The sequence below is a fragment of the Mirounga angustirostris genome, unplaced genomic scaffold, assembly GCF_029215605.1.
Source record: "Mirounga angustirostris isolate CCGP_5_RB_7025 unplaced genomic scaffold, mMirAng1.0.hap1 SCAF_5, whole genome shotgun sequence".
In the NCBI taxonomy this organism is placed as follows: Eukaryota; Metazoa; Chordata; class Mammalia; order Carnivora; family Phocidae; genus Mirounga; species Mirounga angustirostris.
In genome coordinates, this window is record NW_026991713.1 from 65,133,586 (window position 1) to 65,152,122 (window position 18,537).

The 18,537-nt window shown below is 59.5% G+C and overlaps 2 protein-coding genes across 13 annotated transcripts in view; one reads left to right on the forward strand and one right to left on the reverse strand.

Annotated features, from left to right (window-relative positions):
- HDAC7 (histone deacetylase 7) overlaps positions 1 to 9,234 on the forward strand; it is a 35,654-nt gene extending 26,420 nt beyond the window's left edge. For 10 of the 12 annotated variants that reach the window (XM_045873551.3, XM_045873554.3, XM_054507080.2 and 7 more), the window contains 10 exons: positions 920 to 1,027; positions 2,045 to 2,100; positions 2,274 to 2,361; positions 3,430 to 3,549; positions 3,760 to 3,857; positions 5,099 to 5,217; positions 5,916 to 6,049; positions 6,356 to 6,440; positions 7,742 to 7,880; positions 8,012 to 9,234. In XM_045873551.3, coding sequence (XP_045729507.1) covers positions 920 to 1,027; positions 2,045 to 2,100; positions 2,274 to 2,361; positions 3,430 to 3,549; positions 3,760 to 3,857; positions 5,099 to 5,217; positions 5,916 to 6,049; positions 6,356 to 6,440; positions 7,742 to 7,880; positions 8,012 to 8,057 — 993 coding nt within the window. In that variant the 3' untranslated portion in view covers positions 8,058 to 9,234. The remainder of the gene's footprint in view (positions 1 to 919; positions 1,028 to 2,044; positions 2,101 to 2,273; positions 2,362 to 3,429; positions 3,550 to 3,759; positions 3,858 to 5,098; positions 5,218 to 5,915; positions 6,050 to 6,355; positions 6,441 to 7,741; positions 7,881 to 8,011) is intronic. The other 2 variants (XR_010411535.1, XM_064591349.1) reach the window with 2 other exon arrangements.
- A 1,032-nt stretch (positions 9,235 to 10,266) lies between these two features.
- On the reverse strand, positions 10,267 to 18,060 carry SLC48A1 (solute carrier family 48 member 1). The gene is made up of 3 exons (XM_045873557.3): positions 17,805 to 18,060; positions 12,062 to 12,229; positions 10,267 to 11,471 (listed from the first exon to the last, which is right to left on the reverse strand). Exons 1-3 carry the CDS (start codon positions 17,938 to 17,940, stop codon positions 11,335 to 11,337), a joined length of 441 nt encoding a protein of 146 aa, XP_045729513.1. The 5' UTR covers positions 17,941 to 18,060; the 3' UTR covers positions 10,267 to 11,334.
- Between the last annotated feature and the right edge of the window lie 477 nt (positions 18,061 to 18,537).

The following is an 18,537-nucleotide window of genomic DNA, read 5'->3' on the forward strand; positions in this document are numbered from 1 at the left end:
CCCTGGTGGTGGTCGGGATTCGCCCTTCCACGCTGGCCTCCAGGCGGAGTTGGGCTGCTCGGCCTGGGGCTGTGGGGGTGCCTCCAGGGTCCTTGGTGACCCAGGCAATTCTCTCCCACGGCCCAGCTTCCCCTCCTCCCAGTTCACCCTGCTTCCTCTGGTGGTGTCCCAGCCAGGAGTGTGGAGGCAGGGGTTGGAGGCCTAGTTCCAGAGGGAAGTGGGAGCTGTAGCTGGGGGGCTGTTGGGGAGCCGGTCAGCGCCCTGTTCACAACTTCCCATTTCTTGCCACTTTCTGATTTTTCCAACTGTTGTTGCTTCTGTTTTCTCCTCCCTCCTCTCCCTCTCTGTCTGTCTCTCTCTCTCTCTTTCTCCAGCCTCTTGCGACTCTCTCTGCCTTCCTCGCCTCTCTTGGTCCGCCTCGCCCTCCCCATCTCCCCATCATGCCCCCCGGCCCCTCCCTAGCCTTGAGGCCCAGGGACTGGGTTTGGGGGGCCTCCCAGCCTGGGCTAGGGGCCCTGAGTGGAAGACAGTGGTGCAGACGGCCCCTCGAGCTCCGACCATCCCGCAGGGCCTGAGCAGAGTCAGCTGGGGCTTAAAACCCCCTCCCGGTCCAAACCCCAAGTCCCGCCCAGGTAACGCCATGCCCCCTCCTCTGAGCGGGGAGGCAGGCGCGATGCTGCCGGCCGAGTGCTGGCCAGATACGGGCTGGTGATGTGGACTGAAGCTGGGAAGGAGAAGTCATGCTGGGATTGGGGGACACAGGAGGCCTTGCCTTTGGGTGGTGGGGCACTGGGGAGGCAGCACTGTCTGCCCAGCTCCCTGCCCCTGGGGTCCTGGCCGTGGGGTGGGCACCGCCCAAGTGGGCCCTGGCTCCTGGGGGGGCCTTGGATGATGCGGGCCCTGACTCTGGCCCCCACAGGTGGATACCGATACCATCTGGAATGAGCTGCACTCGTCCAATGCAGCCCGCTGGGCCGCCGGCAGCGTCACCGACCTCGCCTTCAAAGTAGCTTCCCGCGAGCTAAAGGTAGGAGCTTTGAGTGGGAGGTGGGTAAGCCGCAGAGGGGGTGGCAGGATGGGGCAGCAGGGAAGGCCAGACCCAGAGCCCCAGACCTCTCACTCCTCTTGGATATCTGCCACAGGGTGGGAAGGGAAGGGAAATCGAGAGCACTGGGGACGAAGCTGAGATTCGAACCTTACGCTCATGCTGTTTGGTGGGGAGTCAAGCCACTGGTCTCTAAGAGACCCAGGGTCATAATTATTCAGGATCATTTCACACACAGACCCGCTGTGTGACCACCGGCAAGTTGCAGAGCATCTCTGGACCTTTCCCATTGGCAAATTGGTTCTTTGCAATACCGAGGTTTTATAGACCCGGTTGGTGCTTGTGCTTGTTTGCTCTGGGCTGGGCACCTTCCAGGGGCTCGTGCTGAGGTCCGTACCCCCAGCTGTTGAAGAGCTCATAGCCCAAGGTGGTCACACATTCAGTGTCCTAGCTCCTCCTCGGTGCGGGGAGGACATGCAATGAAGAGCTCAGCGCTGGGCTTTGCGTTCTGGCTTCACCCTTTGACAAGTGGGCAACTTCCCACAAGTTATTTAACTTGCCCAAGCTTCAGATTTCTCCTCAGCTGTGAACTCGAGAGAATCCTGTTTATCTCATGGAGATGTTGTGAGGATTAGATGACATTTACCTCAGAGAGATGTCAGGATGAAGTCCCGCGTTTATAGAGTGCTGGGGCACAGTGCCGGGCGTGTAGCTTCTGCCCGACAAACAGTAACTGTTGTTATAAAGTGGTAAGAGTCCAGACACACCAGGGTGGGGGGGTTTGTGTTCACGGCCAGCGTAAAGGCAGAGGATGCCTGGCCTGGCCTGGGGGCCAGGCCCCAGGGCACCTCAGATCCAGCCTGGCCGCCGTCAGATCTGCTGACAGCCATTGTCTGATGGCCCCTCCTCAAGGGATGAGCCTGGGGTTGGGGGCAGCTTCATGGAGTTGTGGGTCCGAGTGCTGGCCCCTTGGTTGACAAGCATTCTTTCTGTTTCCAGAATGGTTTTGCTGTGGTTCGGCCCCCAGGACACCATGCAGACCAGTCCACAGCCATGTAAGGCTGGGGGGAAGCCTGGGAGGGGGTGAGATGGGGGCGGCATTCCCCCTCCGTCCCCTGAGCCTTCTGGGGCTGGGCCACGCCAGGGGTGGGCAGAAGATGGAGGCTGGAGAGGTGGGGACCGGGGGGGGAATGGGCGGGCGGGCAGAGCCTCTCTCTCGTCCTCCCAGGGGCTTCTGCTTCTTCAACTCCGTGGCCATTGCCTGCCGGCAGCTTCAACAGCAGGGCAAGGCCAGCAAGATCCTCATCATGGACTGGGTAGGCCCCGGTTCCCAGCCCCTTCAGATCTGAGAGCCCCTTGCAAAGAGCCCTGAGCCTGGCATCAGAGGACCTGGCTTCCTGCCCGAGTTCCGCATGCGCCTCCCGGGCCCTCTGTATAAAATGTGGGCGAAGATAAGAGCCACATCGGGGGGCTGCTGGGAGGCCCGGGGGCGATGGCGTGTGGGAAGGCCTCAGCCATCTCGAACTCCCTCGGCGGGAGGAGCCACTTGAGCGCTCTTTGGCCTCCAGGGGCTTCTTTCTGCAGGCATCCTAATTGCTGCATTGTCCCTGCGGTCACAGTGTGATAGCAGGTCACCTCAATGTGCCCCTAATCACATCCAGACCCTGCGGTTTGCCCTGTGGTGGGTTTTGAGCCTGACTGTTACCTGGTTTCAGATGAGGAATGTGAGCCCAGAGAGGTTAAGTAACTTGCACATAGCCACACATCTAGTAAGTCCTGAGACTGCGATTTGAACGCAGGCCAGTTAGCTCTGGAGTCCATGCATCCAGCTAAGCTGCACACTCTGCATGAGCGGCTGTGAATGGACGTGCGTCTGCAGCCGTTGAGGACAGTGGAGGAACTTGCCACCCTTGTGCCCACGTGTGGTCCTCTGACTTACCAAGTGTCAGGCCACAGCTCTTCCTAGCAGTCGTGGCCCCGGGCCTCGTGGACCTGCCCCTCTGTAACTGAGCTTGGTTTCCCATCACCCTATCACTCCTGCACCTTGGACAAGACGCAGTAGCGAAGGTTCCTGACATGTGTAAGGCCGGACCCCTCCCTCTTCTGCCGTACATGTCTTGCCCTTGGCATGCCTCCTCCCCTTCAGGGTCTCGTGGTATATCCACCCTGGTTCAGGGCTGTGCACACATCTGTGTGCACACGGAGAGGGCCAGTGGACTACTTGGGACCACCCAGCAGTGTAGCTCTAAGAACCCCAGTCTCCCGACTCCCAGTCTAGGATCCTGACAGTCAGAAGAGGGACGCTCACAGCCCTTTTGAGCTGCGCCAGCCCCCAGCTGTGTGCTTTCAGGCCTTCCCTAATCATTGTCCATCTCCCTGCCCAGGATGTTCACCACGGCAACGGCACCCAGCAGACCTTCTACCAGGACCCCAGTGTCCTCTACATCTCCCTGCATCGCCATGATGACGGCAACTTCTTCCCCGGCAGCGGGGCCGTGGATGAGGTAACTACATGCTCCCTCCCGGCCCCGTTGACTCTGCCTCTGTCACAACTAGCTGTGTGATCCAGGGCAGGTTGGGTAGCCTCTCTGATGCTCCGCTTCTCGATCGGGAAGTGAAGAGGCCGGGCGAGCTGGTCTCGCAGCCCTGGCGTCCTGGGATTCCTCTCCTGGGACTCTGCTCTCCTCTTGTCCCTCTTGCTTCCTGTTTCCCAGGTGGGAGCTGGTAGCGGCGAGGGCTTCAACGTCAACGTGGCCTGGGCCGGAGGTCTGGACCCCCCAATGGGGGATCCTGAGTACCTGGCCGCCTTCAGGTAAGTGCTGTGGGGGCCCAGGGGAGGTCTGCCCAGCAAGGCCACTCTTTCCTGCCCCCTAGCCCAACAGCACCAGGCTGGAGGTGATGGGTTGGCTTGGGAGCCCGTCCTCATCCAATCACTGGACATTATAAGCCAGTCCTGGGGTGGGCCTTCCAGACTGAGACAGACAAAAGGAAAGACACTATTACACTGGCCTCTAGGAGCCTCCAGTCCCCATGAGAAGACAGGAAACACAGAATGAAAAAGTCAAAGGTGCTTTATAAAGGCACATGTTACCCAGAGCCAGTGTTGAATTGGGTGCCGGAAGATAGGCAGGGTGGAGTGAGCATAGCTGCCACATTCAGTCAAAGAAGCCTGCCTGGAGGAGGTGGGCTTTGCACAGGAGGTAAGAAATTTAAATTGTGGAGAAAGAAAGCAGATGATGTTCATACTGGGGGAGTTGCTTAAGAAAGGGCATTCTAGAAGAGGGGCTTGGGCTCTGTTTAGGAGCCCTTATATGTTTCATTCCAGGGTACCTATACTCTATTTGGGAGAAGAGTACCCTGGAAGTAGGTCTCAAATACGTTTCTGGAAATATTCCCCATGAGAGCTAATTCTGTAGGCGCCCTGGACTGGGCTTCCTAGTGTCTGTGTGCCCTGAGCCCGGGGCTTTGAAACACATCAAAATGGACGCCAGAGTTGGGTGAGGGATGGAGGGAGGCAGCTGTGGGGGGCCGGCAGGGGCAGAGGATGAGAGAATGGATCTGGGTGGCCCAGGACCTCAAGAGAGTCAGCTCTCAGGTAGCAGGTGGTGAGGTGTGGTCAACTCAGTCCAAAGCGGGTGACAGCTGAGTACCAATAGTTTCAGCCCCCGAGGCTTAGTGACCTGCCCCCACCGTGGTCCTGCCCAACTGCACCCCACAGACACACGTGGACACACACACACGAGTGCGTGCGCACACATACACACACACAGACAAGCACCCATGCATGCACGCACGCTCTTCTTTCTTTCCCTTCAGTGCCCCTTCCTTGACTCCTTCCTGCCTCAGCTCTGGGTGGCTGAGTCCTCAGGCTGTGCTAGGGATATGGGTGGCCAGCCAGGTCAAGGAGGTCAGAGGGATCCATTTATCCTGCTGGGAGATTGGGTGTCTTGGAGTCCTAAGAGCAGGGTACCCACAGTAAAGCTGGTGGGAAGGGGCCTCTGCCCTGGCAGCCCTGCACGGAGTGCTGAGCCCCTGCCTCTGGCACCCACACAGGATGGTTGTGATGCCCATCGCCCGAGAGTTCTCTCCGGACCTGGTCCTGGTGTCAGCTGGGTTTGATGCCGCCGAGGGTCACCCAGCCCCACTGGGTGGCTACCATGTTTCCGCTAAATGTAAGGAGGGCCCAGCCCAGGAGGCGATGTAGGGAATGAGGGCTAGGCTGGGAGGAGAGGCACTGCCCAAGCCCAGGGGAAGGTGGCAATGGCCGGCCCAGGGCCATGAGTGAGGACTGGGGTGTGACAGCTGGTCCTGGCATTCCCTAGGCCCTCCTCGCCTAGTCCTGCCCAGAGCCCTTTCTCATGACAGGGCCATCACCATGGGAGGCCTAAGCCACAACCCGGGGGTGAAGTCTGGTAGCCAAGCTCAGCCATGGGACCCCCCCTCCCAATGCACACCCCAGTTGTGCATCCCCAGCTGGGTTGGCAGCTTCTCCCGGAGGAGGATGGGGAGGAGCATGTTCTCAGAACAGAGGGAGCCCACTCAGCCTGCTGGGCCCCAGGGCTTGGGGGACAGAAAGAGAAGATGTTGTGGCTTAGTGGAAAAGACGGGCTGGAGCCCAAGCCCTGGGTTCCAGTACCGGCCCTGCTATTTACTAGCTGTGGGCCTCATGCAAGTCCTTCAAGCTCCACAAGCCTTGACTGGGGCATACGAATAGGTTTGACCTGGGGGTCCACGTGAAGGGCCTGGAAGAAAGAGAGATGTATGCATCTGATCGTTATTTATAAAGGAGGACGCCAGCAGGGAAATCACAGAGAGGGTCCACCTCCCCTCCAGCCCTGCCTCTCCTCTCCCTCCCTACCCAACCTCCTAGGTTTTGGGTACATGACGCAGCAGCTGATGAGCTTGGCGGGAGGTGCAGTGGTGCTGGCCTTGGAAGGTGGCCATGACCTCACAGCCATTTGTGATGCTTCTGAGGCCTGTGTGGCTGCTCTTCTGGGCAACAAGGTGAGCAGCCCGCCCCCCCGTCTATGCATCCACAGGGCAGGAAGCCCAGCTCCCCGAGGACGGCCCCAGCAAGCAGGCAGATGGAGTGCCCCCAGAGGGCTCACAGATAGGGCCGGGGTGGCAGGCCTAGAACGAGGGGGACAGAGTGGGTACCCCTTCCCCAGGTCAGGTCTAAGACCAGTGTTTCCAGCCCTAGGCAGAGCTGGGAGCACATGCATATTTGTGTCTGGAAAGCCAGGGCCCTTGGCGTGGGAGAGAGCTGGGCCTGTGGGTCCCTAAGAGCTGAGGTGCTGTTTTCTCTTACAGGTGGATCCTCTCTCAGAAGAGGGCTGGAAACAGAAACCCAACCTCAACGCCATCCGCTCTTTGGAAGCCGTGATCCGGGTGCACAGTGAGTACGGAGAGAGGGCACCTGCTGACCCCACACTTGGGAGAACCTCAGGGGTCTCCTGCCCTCAGTAACCCGGGCCCCATGGCTTCCAGTGCCCGCCAGGCAAGGGGCTCCACTGCTGTGCTGGAGTAGGCTTCCTATGAATTACCCCAACGGTAATGGTGGGACTGCCTCCCTCCCTGCAAATGGGTACTCTCGGAGCCCTCCAGATGGATCCAGTGGGGACCACCAGTCAGTGGGGACCACCTGCCTCCTCAAGGCAGAACGGCCTCCCATCCCCAGCCGCAGCCCTAGGCCAGGGCCAGGCCAGTAGCAATAGGCCTTTTGCCAAAAGCCCTGGTTCTACCTTGACCCTCAGTCCTGTCCACAGGGATCTTGGGAGCTCTGCCTGCTTTGGGGCCTGGTCTTAGAATAACCCCACATTTGGGGGTGCCTGGGTGGCTCAGAGGGTTAAGCATCCAACTGTTGATTTGGGCTCAGGTTTTGATCCTCGGGGTCATGAGTTCAAATCCTGCATTGGACTCTACGCCCAGCATGGAGCCTACTTTAAAAAAAAAAAAAGGAATAACCCTACATTTGGAAAGCACTTTAAATTTTCCCCTGCAACTTAGCATCTATGGAGCACTTTATGTAAAGACCCGTGTTCAAGGGGTTCAGTGCTAGGGATACAAAAATGAATAAAGTAGATTTCCCCACATCCAGTAGAGGAAGCGTGCATAACAGTAAAGATGCTGCTGGTACTTTGTATGGTGTCTTCACGCTGGGCCGGGCTCTGGGCTGGGCGTGTGCCATGGACGTTATTTCTGACAACAGTGGGCAGGATGGTCGTGTCCATGGCTTAGCGGGGGTGGTGGAAGCCCGGGGCCGTGAGTGACCCGCTGACGGCCACACAGAGTCAGCTCTCTGTGCTGCGTCCTTCCCGCCCCCCACGCTGTCCTGTCCTACGTGCTGGGCAGAGATGCAGACCCCATCTAGGGAAGAGTGAGCCCCACTGGTGCTCTAGGAACCCCACACTGTGGGAATGGCTCAGGGCTGGGCCAATAGCTTGGGCACCCCAGTAGCCACAGTGAGCCAGCTCTGCTCACCCTGGCAGGGCTGCAGGGGGCGGAGGGGCAGGTGAGGGGACGTGTTATGTTGAGGGTAGAGGCGGGTGAGAACGCTGACCCCAAACTGAGGATACGCCCGCCGCTGTTGGGCCCTCGCCCTGAGAGGTCCAGCCTTGTATCCGTCTAGGACGCGTGGTGTGGCAGGGTGGGGGGGCTCGTTTCCCCAACCCCGCCTGAGTCGGCTTCTTGCCCCAGGTAAATACTGGGGCTGCATGCAGCGCCTGGCTTCCTGTCCAGACTCCTGGGCGCCCAGGGTGCCCGGGGCCGACACAGAAGAAGTGGAGGCAGTGACGGCGTTGGCGTCTCTCTCCGTGGGCATCCTGGCTGAAGAGCGGTAACGCCCACCCCCGGGCCCCCAGCCTCTCCACCCCTCGGCCCCTCCCAACTCGAGGACCCCAGATCCCAGCACAGCTGCCCCAGCCTCCTGAGGCCCTCCAGCAGCCCCCACCCTTGTCTCTCCCCCAGGCCCTCAGAACAGCTGGTGGAGGAGGAAGAACCTATGAATCTCTAAGCCTCCAGAACGGATCTGCCTGCCCACCCTGCCCTTTGGACCTGGTTCTCTTCTAACCTCTGGCAACAGTGCCCGTTCCCGGGGTCTTCAGAGAGCCTTCGGGCAGGTAGTTGGAGCTAGAGAACAGCCCCTTGCAGTCACCCCAAGGAGCCTGAGAAGGGCCCTGGGTCTAGGATAGGGACCAAAGAGGACCCGGAGAGGAGGCAGGCTGGGCAGCCAGGCGGGCCTCAGTAGGGCTCTCTCAAGAACAGAGTCTACCCGTTTGGGGTCCAGGCCCGTGGCTGGGCCCCCATTCCTCAGGACTGCACAGAGGAGGACTAGCTCAGTCGGGCCCACCGATAACCACTATTCTTGGCTCTGTAGACCCTGGGCTCTGCACACAGCCCCAGGCTCCACACAGAAATGTGAACTTGGCCTCAGCCAGGGTGGTCCTTCCTAAGCTCTGAGGGCTGGACTGGAGTGGGGGAGAGGGGGCTGGGTAGGAGGAGCCAGGGGGTCTGCCATCCCTGAGGGCAGGGGGCGTCCCTCTTGCCGGCTTCCTCAGATGACTCTGGAAGCTTCCCTCCCACCCCCACCCTGCCCCGCCACTGGGCAGGGAGACAAAGCTCCTTCCGAGAGAGCAGCCATCAGCAGGCCTCCCATCTGGTCCCTGGCCCCGCCAGAGGCCACCCTACGTCAGCCATCTCAGTGCCCTGGTGGAGCAGACAGGTGCTCTGGGAGTCCCGTGCTTCCTGAGCCAATGGTGCCAAACTCTTCATCTCTCCTCAGCGGCACGGCATGACCGCCAGGGGCCCCTCGGTCACTGCCCCCCTCCGTGAGCCTTCTCTCTTTCTGGGGTCTCCCTCACCCAGCTCTGACTCCTGCCCTACATAGGACTAGCTTGGCTGAGGGGAAAGGGGGTGGGAGAGTGGACACAAGACATGGGGGAGGGGAGGCTGCCCTGGCAAAGTCTTCAAGGCTTCTGGGGTCCGGGCCTGGGGCCAAGAAGGAAAGTGTTGGGGGGTGTGTGTGTGTGTGAGAGAGTATGTGTGTGTGAGAGAGTACGTGTGTGCACGTGTGTGTGTGTGTGTGTGTGTCTTCCCCAGGACCACCATACCCTGTGTACGTATGCATGTTTTTGTAAAAAAAAAAAAAAATGGAAAAAAATCTGAACAATAAATGTTTTATTTGCTTTAAAGGTGCCTGTGAAAAGGCCTCTGGGGATGCGGGGTGAACCGCCGGCGGACAGCAGTGCGGGGGCGGGCGGCGGGCCACACGGCACGGCGTGCGTCTCATTTGATGTGGGAAAGAAAGGGACCAGGCTGGGCTGCGGGCCAGCCCCCCTCTAGCTCCTTGCCCTTCTGTGGGTAGCTCCCTTGCAGGAAGAACCCATTCTGCCCACACCCTAGCTGGCCCCCACTCGCCCAACCTTGGGGTAATAAAGAGGCAGCAGCTTTGGTCTGGGTCCAGAGACAGAAGGCCCACTGAGTGGGCGGGGATAGAGATACGTGGACCCAGAAAGCATCCCCAGAGAGTGGTGAATCAGACCTACCTGGGTTCAAGTCCCAGCTGGGAGCTCAGGAAAGTCACGTCACCTTCTGGGGCCTCTGTTTATCAGTTAAAGGCTCCAGAAATAGACACTGTTTCTGGTCCCTTCCCGCTCGACTGCACCGTGGCTTCCTAACATACACTGAGCCTAGAAGAGACAATGCATGAGGCAGCAGGCTGGGACAAGCTCACCCGACCACCAGAGAGGAAGGTGCCAGGCTGCCGGCGCCTGTCTTTACAGCTGAGCCAGCCAGGCTTCTCCGGCCAGTAGGAGGAGCAGCCTTATCCCCTCAGACCTGGCCCCAAGCCCTCAGCCTGGGAGAATATGAAGGGGAGCAGGTTCAGCCCCCTCCCGTCTAGTCTGGCCCCGTGGGTGACAGACACTACATGCCAGCGGTGGTGCTGAGGCCATGCCTCTGAGCATCTGCCCCCTGGCCGGCGTGGCCTGAGAGCCAGGCTGCTGGGCTCCCCTGTGCCAAGAGGGGCCAGAGAGGGAGGGCCTCCAGCCCCTGAGACCGTGATCCCTCCTCTGCCCTCCAGGGCACAAGATGAGCTAAGGAGATGGCTTCCTGAGACACCTCGAGACCCGCCGCCGCCACCACCCGTCCCGCTTACCACTCCCACAGCACCCCCCCCCCACTCCCCGCAAGATTCCCGCCCCACAAGAAACCACCAGAGGCTGTGGGATACAAAGGGCCGCTGTATTTCCGCTAAAGTGACAGTGACACAGATAAGGCAAAAGAGCTGAAGGGCAGGACACATCAGGTGGGAAAAGGGTAGACCGTGCAAAATGGCAACCTAACATAAAAAGAAATCCATAACAAAAGCTCCTTCCCTCCCGAGTTAGTGAGCCCTTGTGCCCATGTATAAGCAGAAAAGCAGATTTTGTCCTTCAGAAGGGAGATGTAAAAAAGATGAAAGCTCTAGGCAAAGGGCAGTGAGCGGGGGAGTGGGGGGACGTTTCGTGGCCAGGGGTGACGCGTGTGAGAAGTGATGGAAACACAGATCTGCGGGGTTCCCTCCAGCCTGCACCATGCTGCCCCCTTCCCCGGAGCCCTTCTGGGGGCATGGCACCTTCCCCAGACACCTTGTCTGGCCTCGCTCAGGAAGCCCTCTTTCAGGGTGTGTGGTGTGTGGTATGGTGAAGGAGATGACTGGCTCTAGCACACTCATGGGAGACCGGCTCTGGGGGGGGGAGAGGGACACTCACCTCTCCACTCAGGTCCCCAGGCCTTGGGAAAGAGAGCCAAGTGTTGCCATCCCTGGGATTGAGGAGTTAAGCTACCTGACCCTCAAAGGACAACAGGATGGGGTGTTGGGGTCGGGCTTGGGAGGTCGCCCGTAGAGATCCCTTACTTGACCTGACCTCCCAGGTTCTCAGGCTGGCCTGAGGGAGAGTGCCCCCAGGCAGAGGTCAAGGCTCACTGCCCTACCCCTTGACTCACTGCCCTGGCCCTGCTTACGAAGATGCCTCACTGAGTGCTAAGAAAATAGATCCATCTGAGAAGGTCTAAAGCTGCCCTCCAGCCAGGCCGATGAGGAGCAACATGGCAGGAAGGACCCCTTTCCACCGCACCCAGGTGTCCCGCAAAGGGGACAGGACAGCTTCCTAGGAGACCGCAGTCCTCTTGCTGTGTTTCTTCTGCCACAGATCCAGGGTTTCCAGGGGGAGTGGCAGGCCTGCCCAGTGTCTCAGAGGCTGAGTCCAGGTCCTGAGGACCCCCAGGGTACAGAAGGCTCACCCCTTGGGTCAGAAATCGCTGAGGATGCTGATGTCGGCGAAGTCCGCGCGGTAGCGGTGGGCATAAAGGCTGAGCAGGAAGGCCCACTTGAAGGAAATGAAGCTCCAGACGCAGGAGAGGTAGTAGCTGTTGGGGTCTGTGAGGCCTGCAGGGGAGAGGAACCCCACGGTGACTTGAGAGGGCTTCACCCTGGACCCCAGCCACCATGCCGCAAGCCCAGGACCACCCCTCCCCACCAGCAGAGGTGGAATGTGATAAGCACTTTTAGAGCATTCAGGGTTGGCAGGCAGGAGGCCGTGGGCCTGAGGGAAGGTCAGGGCTGGCCAGTCCCAGGTCTGTATCCTCTACTCTGCCTTTCTACATTTACCCTGGGCCACTTGCAACTTGTTTTGAGCATTAGACTCCTTAGGGGCAGGAAGGGCCTTTGCCTACTTGCCGGCCGCAGCCACCAGGGGGCGCTCCCATCCCAGAGCTGGGCAGAAGGACTAACCCCGTGGGGCCAGTAAGAGCACTCGGGGCTGAGGACCCGCAGAGCACACCCCGCTCAACATCTCCCACGCATTTCATTGAACCCTTCCGACCCGAGGGCGGCTGGGGACTCCTTTCCCCTCACTGAGAAAGCCCGGGCACGGGCTGTTTAAGTGATCTGCCCAAGCTCCTTGGACACAAGCTTTGGAGCCAGGATCCGAATCCCAGGGGCCCTCCCCCGCCCTTCCCTCCCTGACCGGCCCTCACTCTGGTGTCTGGTGATGGCCAGCACAAGGAAGGTGCAGAAGGCGGCGAGGGACACTGCCGAGAAGAGGACGCCCACGAAGAAGAAGCCACGCAGTCCCTTGAGCCAGGTCCTCCAGTAATCCTGCATGTACATCACGTGCGTGACCAGCACCCACAGCGCCAGCGCACCTGCCGGGACAGACCCGTCAACCGAGGGAGCCGCCCCTCCCGCCTCCGCGCCCCCTGCTCCCCCCCCACCCAGCCTTCAGCCCAGGACCCCGGGGACCCTCCGGCCCCTGAGGCCAGGGCTGTCTGCATAGCAATACTAAGATCACGTTGGCCTTCCACTTTCATTGCTTTCTGACTGTGGAGTGGAATGTTCTGGAGGCTACGAGGCCTCTGGCATCACCAGGACTTGGATGCAAAAGCAGATAAGAGAATCTACTGTCTTCTGTTAAGCCAGATGTTAAAGTGATTTGCAAAGATAGGAAACCATGCCATTCTTTTCCCTCATTTTTTTTGTTTTAAAAAACATGACTGTTTCTTACACAAACATGTTATTTATGCTAACGCAGTGTTATTTTTAATATTACTTTAAAATGCTTGTAATGAGCACTGGGTATTCTATAAGACTGAGGAATCACAGACCTGTACCCCTGAAACAAATAATACATTATATGCTAATTAATTGAATTTAAATTTTAAAAATATTAAAAAAAATTTTTTAAATGTTATGAAACAAGTGGAAAAATTAGGACACTGGATATTTGATGACAATAAACAACAATCGATATTTTTAGATTAAAAAAACAAAATGCTTGAAATGTTCTCAGTCTTAATTTCTAGTATGGTACAGCTCGAGAGCTATCACCCACATACACAAGATTTCCTTGGGGCTTCACTACTTTGCAAGCGTGTGAAGAGGTCCTGACATCGGAAGGTTTGGGAATCCTGCAGTCTGGCCTGCTTTCCAGGACCTGCGACCACCTGGGGGGGTGGGGGGGCTGTTGCCGCAGCTCCACCTGGCCCTCAGAGGCCTGTGGCTGAGCTCTAGGCCGGCGGGGCCCTTCCAGAACTCCGTGGATTGCTCTTGCAGCGTGAAGAGGCCCAGCAGTGAGACCCCCCCAAGACCACCCAGCACCCACGTGGCCGTCTTGCTCTTGACCAGACTCCATGCCACTCCCGCTAGCTTGCTGAGAGGGCAGGCCAGACGCCCCCAGCCTCTGCAGGGCCTGCCCTCCGGGCCTGGCCGGGCACTTGCCCTGGAAGCCAGCTACCACTCGGCCGACACAGTCGGTGCCCTCTGTGCCAGGCCGTGCCTGCCGGCGCAGCCCTGGGGGTGGAACAACTATCAGTCCCCCTGGCAAGGGTCTGGAGCAGGGCCACAGGGTCCCAGCAAGGAAGGACGGATGAAAGAGGCAGAGCCGGCTGCGAGTTCTGTCCGTGTGTGGGGGCGACACAGGCAGCTGGGTCCTAGGGGTCGGGGGACGTTTCCAGCAGGCCGCCGCACACACTACATGCAGGGGAGCATCTGTGCTTAGGGAGGGCGGGCATCTGGTTGGGGAGAGCGGTTATCTTGAGCGAGGGAGAGAAGGAAGGGAAGTGGACGGGAGATTGGGGGCGGCAGCGTGCTTTGACTGGCTCTGTGGTATTTTTATTTCTTAGGCTGGGTGCTAAGTATAAGGGAGTTCATGAAATCATCTATCCTTTTTTATATGCCCAAGATATTTCTCTCTCTCTCTTTTTTTAAGTTAGGAGGGGAGAAGAGGCTGGTGGCGGCGGTGGCGGGAGGGGGGCATCGTCACAGAACTATGCTCTGGTTGTCAGCTCAGCAGTTGTCACAACTCTGGGCAGCCTGGCACGGGACGCAAAGCCACGGGACTGGGAGCCAGGAAGTCTGGGGCCTGGCACTGCTGTGCTGCCCGTGACCTCGCAGAGCCTTGGTGTTTCCACGTCCAGAAACGGGTGAGCCCAAAGGTCCTGCCAGCCTGGAAACTTGGCCACCCCAGGGTTCCTCCCTAGTGAGGGCTCAGCCCTGCCAGCCTCCCGTCCCACCCTGTTTGACCCCCCTGCTCTCCCAGCTCTGCCCCTCCCCACCGCAACCTTCTGCGGGGCTCTGGGGCCTGGAACGTGGGTCCCTCCACCCCTGAGATCAGGGTGAACCAGAACAGGCGTCTCTCCAAGCCCGCCCAGACAGGAAGCTGGAGCAGGCCAGAGGTGGACAGAATGATAATCTCATGGCTTTTCCGCTGACATCTCACACGATCTGCAGCATGTGCCAGAGGCATTTCCCAAACCTCTCACATGCACCCTAAGTGTTCGTCTGGGGATGCCATGTAGGTCCTTAGGAAGAAGGCGTATTGTTACTGAGTGCATCCAAGGAACGGTCAGATGGGCATTTGTCTGGGACAGCTCCACCTGCCCTCTGTCTCCTCAGTACGCCATGGGGGGGCTGGAGGAGATGAGCTCTAAGATCCCTCACCAGTCAAAGACCCTGGAGCCAGCTTAGGAGAAAATAAGGAGGTCAGAGTAATTCCTCTGTGACTCAGCAATTTCTGGGTTAGGAAATGCTGAAATAGGGGCCTGTGGAAATGCCATGTTTTAGTCCACTGGGTGCGCTGCAGGAGTGCCCCCAGACAGCTCCCCACCCCCCCCGCCATACACCCACGTACCGAAAAGGAAGATGGCCATTTTGGGTGTCCCATGTACTAGTTCTTGTTAATAAGCAGGCAAACCTTAACCACCTCTTCCCCGCTGCCCACAGGCCTTGCCTCCAGATAAAACAAGCCACTTCTGGAAGCAGGCCCATTCCCACCCACCCGGGCTCCCACCGCTGTCCTTGGAACAGGGAGCTCCCCCAAGGTGGTCAGTGAACGAGCAGGAGCCCCGACTGGTCCCCTCCCACACCTCAAGCAGGAAGCAATTGTCCCTCAGCTTTGCTCTCTTCCTGAGGACACACTGGACTCTAGGAAGCCCGGTCTGTACAATTCAGGGCAGGATGGTCAGTTCCCCAGGCCCACCCGGCTGCGTGCTCACCACCCCCCCACCCTGCCCCACCACTTCAATGAGCAGAGCCCTTGCTCCACTGGGGGCTTGCAGCTGACAGACCAAGGGCAAGGAAGGGTCGGAGTTGGTCAGTGAGAGTATCACCAGGGTCTGGGTTGGAGGTGAGGAGCCGGGAGGAGGCCAGAGGAGCCCACAGAGAAATTCAGACAAGTGGGACGCTGGGCCAGTGCACCCCTGCCCTCTACACCAGCCCTGGGGAAAAGCCAGGCCCGAGCCCCAGGGCTCCTCTCCCTCCCAGCTCAGGTGGAAAGAACACAGAGCCATTTAGACTCCTGGGGCAACTTTTCCATTCTTTTCACCTTTTCTTGGTCTACTAGACCCGGAACAAGAGTCTCTGTTTCCCCAGGATTCCCCCAGCAAAACCATTTTCTCTGCAACGGCTTTCCTCCAGGCCGCTTCTTCCTAGACACCCATCAGGATGGGAGACAGGGGCCCCTGGAGGCTAGCCCTGCCTCAGAAACCAGCACCCCCATCAGCCCCTGCCTGGTATGCAGGGGAGAAGGAGCATGCTGGGGCTGCCCTCTGGTGATTCAGCAGTTTCTGGGCTGGAAAATGCTGAGTCAGAAGTGGGGTGCTCACAAGTCAGTAAATCTGCTGATGCTTCACCCCCAAAAAAGGAAGGAGGCTGACTGGCTACAGACTTTCTCAGAACACACTCAGCGTGGAGAGGGCTGGTGGCTCTGACCTGGCCAGCCCTCCGCCCGCCCGCCCCTGGTACCACCACTACCTAGTGGCTTTGCCCGTCCATTGCCACCTCCTGGTTGTCTGCGAGGCCAGACTGTCAGGGAGGCGCCAGGCCCTGCTCCAGCTGCTTGCTGCCCTTGCACCCCTCCCTGCAGGCGACTCCACAGCTGGCCTGCCTTGGAGCCTGAGGGAAGCATTCAGGGAGGGAGAGAGGGCAGGGTTTGGGTCAGAGGGAAAGCCCACACTCCCTGGAGCCCGAGGTACGGTGCCTTTTCCACGGCCTCCTAAGACTGTGGGATGAACGCTATGGAGCCTTCTAAGCTGTCCTACTGCCAACCGGGAGGGTGTGTCCAAGATCACCCCTTTTAGTGGTATTTCCTCCCACTCCGTACAGATGAGGAAACTGAGGCCCAGGAGGCATCGGCTCAGCTCAGCTTCACCGGGCTCAGCTCCCCAGGACCAGACTCTAACAACACCAGCTTGGATCCCAGGGATGGACCCCCCTCCCTCCTCCACACGACCAGTCCCTTCACCCCAGGTGTCACTCAGCCACAGGCCTGACGACACCTCCTTCCCAGGAACAAACACACAAAACTGCAAGGAGAGAACCTTGAGGAACAGAGCAGCTGGTGGGGGTGCAGAGGGGGAGCCAGGGGTCTGTAGAGAACTGAGCGATGCTGGGCTGGCTGCCTCCAGGGAGGACAGGAACCCACAGGTGGGGGGGGGCATCTAGGCAGGCATGAGAGCATCCTAGCCAGGGAACCCCCCCCCCCCCCCGAGGGCTCTGTTTGGCCTTGCTCAGGCTATGGCTCTGTATGCCCCTCGATTAAGGCAGAAACCCCACCCCCCGTTCCTTCTCTACCCAGGGATGGCACTCAGTAGGCTTGGTGGCAATGACTAAATCTAGTTACTTTCAGTGAGTACATTTAGGGTTCTCTCGGGCAGAGGATTTTAGGAATGGAATGTGATCACCATATGTAAAAGTAATATTCTTGCATGTATTTTTTCCCCAAAGTTCTTTTTCCACACACTGTTTCGTGTAGCTGTGTAACCCTGGGCAAGCTACTTATTTACTCTAAGTCTCAGTTCAAGCCTTATCTGCGAAATGGACACAATAAAAATGCCCACTGCACAGGACTAATGTAGAGATGAAACAAGATGATGGAAACGCTGCTTAACACGGTGACTGACACACAGAAAGTATTAGAAAAAAATGTTAGCGACTAGGAAGAACATGTTTTGTCTTCACACCAACGCACAGAGAGGTTCATCGGGTGTCCGCAGGTGTACAGGGAAGACACAGCATTGGTGCGGATCCCGCCTCCAGCGGCACCCTGACGCTCGCCCTCTAGCACTTGGCTCCCCTCTGCTCTTTAAAGCACAGAAAAGGCACCCAGCACAGGCTTCTGCAGACCTTGGCAGAGGAGCCACAGCGGAGGGGTGGCAAAGAGACACCGACGGGGTGGGAAGAAAATGTCCAGTTTCCGTCAGATCCCTAGCGCGGTCCCCCGGGGCTCGGCTGAGGACTCCGCTGCGGGTGGGGTCCGCCCTGGCGGGAGGAGACGGCTTCCCCGAGGAACCCCCCCTCCGCCCTCCTTTCCACTTACTCCTCCTCTGCCTCACCCAGCCCCCAGGGAAGGGGCGCTTGAGGAGCGGAGGGCCCCGGGCAGAAGCGCGCGTGCGGTTGGGGGGCCGAGCGAAGGGTGGCAGGCAAGCGGGTGCGCAGCGAGGACGCTGTCACCGGGCGGCTGGGCCGGCGGCGCGGCAGGCGGGTGCCAACGGGAGAGGCGGCGGGGGTGTGGGGGGCATGGGCTCCCGCAGGCGCCGGGGCCCGCGCGGGGCCTGCGCTGCCCACGGACGGTTTGGGGTAAACAGCCTCCCCCGCCCCGGTCCCCGGGGAAGCGCCGCCCGCGAGGAGCCTCCCGGAGCAGCCGACAGCGCCTCCCGCCGCCGCGCGCCCGCAGCAGGGACCCCGCGTCCCCCTCACCCCCCGCCCCCGCGCGCCCCGGGGTACCTGCGAGCCCCCCCATGGCTGCCGTCCCCGGCTGTCTGTACACCACGGTCCAGACGAGGAAGATGGAGAAGCCGGCCGCGGAGCTGAGGCCGGAGTAGGCGGCGCGGAGGCCGAGCTGCAGGCGGGACGGGGCCATGGGGCTGCGGGCGCCGGGCGGGGAGGGCGAGCGCCGCGACAGTCACAGGTGCAGGGCCGGGGCCGGGGCGGCGAGCTGGGAGCCGGGAGCCGGGAGCCGCCGGCCGCCCCGCGCTCCGCCCCCGGCCCGCCCCCCGCGCCTCCGGCACAGCGCCCTCCCCGGCCGGAGGCCGCCCGCGCCCGGAACCGCGCCGCGCGGCGGGAGCTTCGCCAAGTGAGGGCCTGGGGCCGCCGGGGCGTTTGGGGGTGCCTGGTAAAAAAAAAAAAAAAAAAAAAGGCACGTTCCGGGGCTCATCCTCATTACCCTGCCGGGATATTCGGGGCTGGGCGGGGCCCGGAAATCTACAGGTACACAAGCCAGCTGGGGCCAAGACTTCAACATTTTTCTCTCTGAATAAAATTCTCGCTTAAAATTTAAATTTCTCGTTTAAAATTAAGATATAAAAATGGAGAAACATGCAAGTACGCAGTGAATAGATTCCCTCCACCCTGTCCCTATCAACCAGATGCTCTCCCCCAGACGTTATGCGCATCTCAGAAGATTCTTCACACCAAGGTTTGAGAACCCAGGCGCTGTGACCATCACCTCATAACCTCA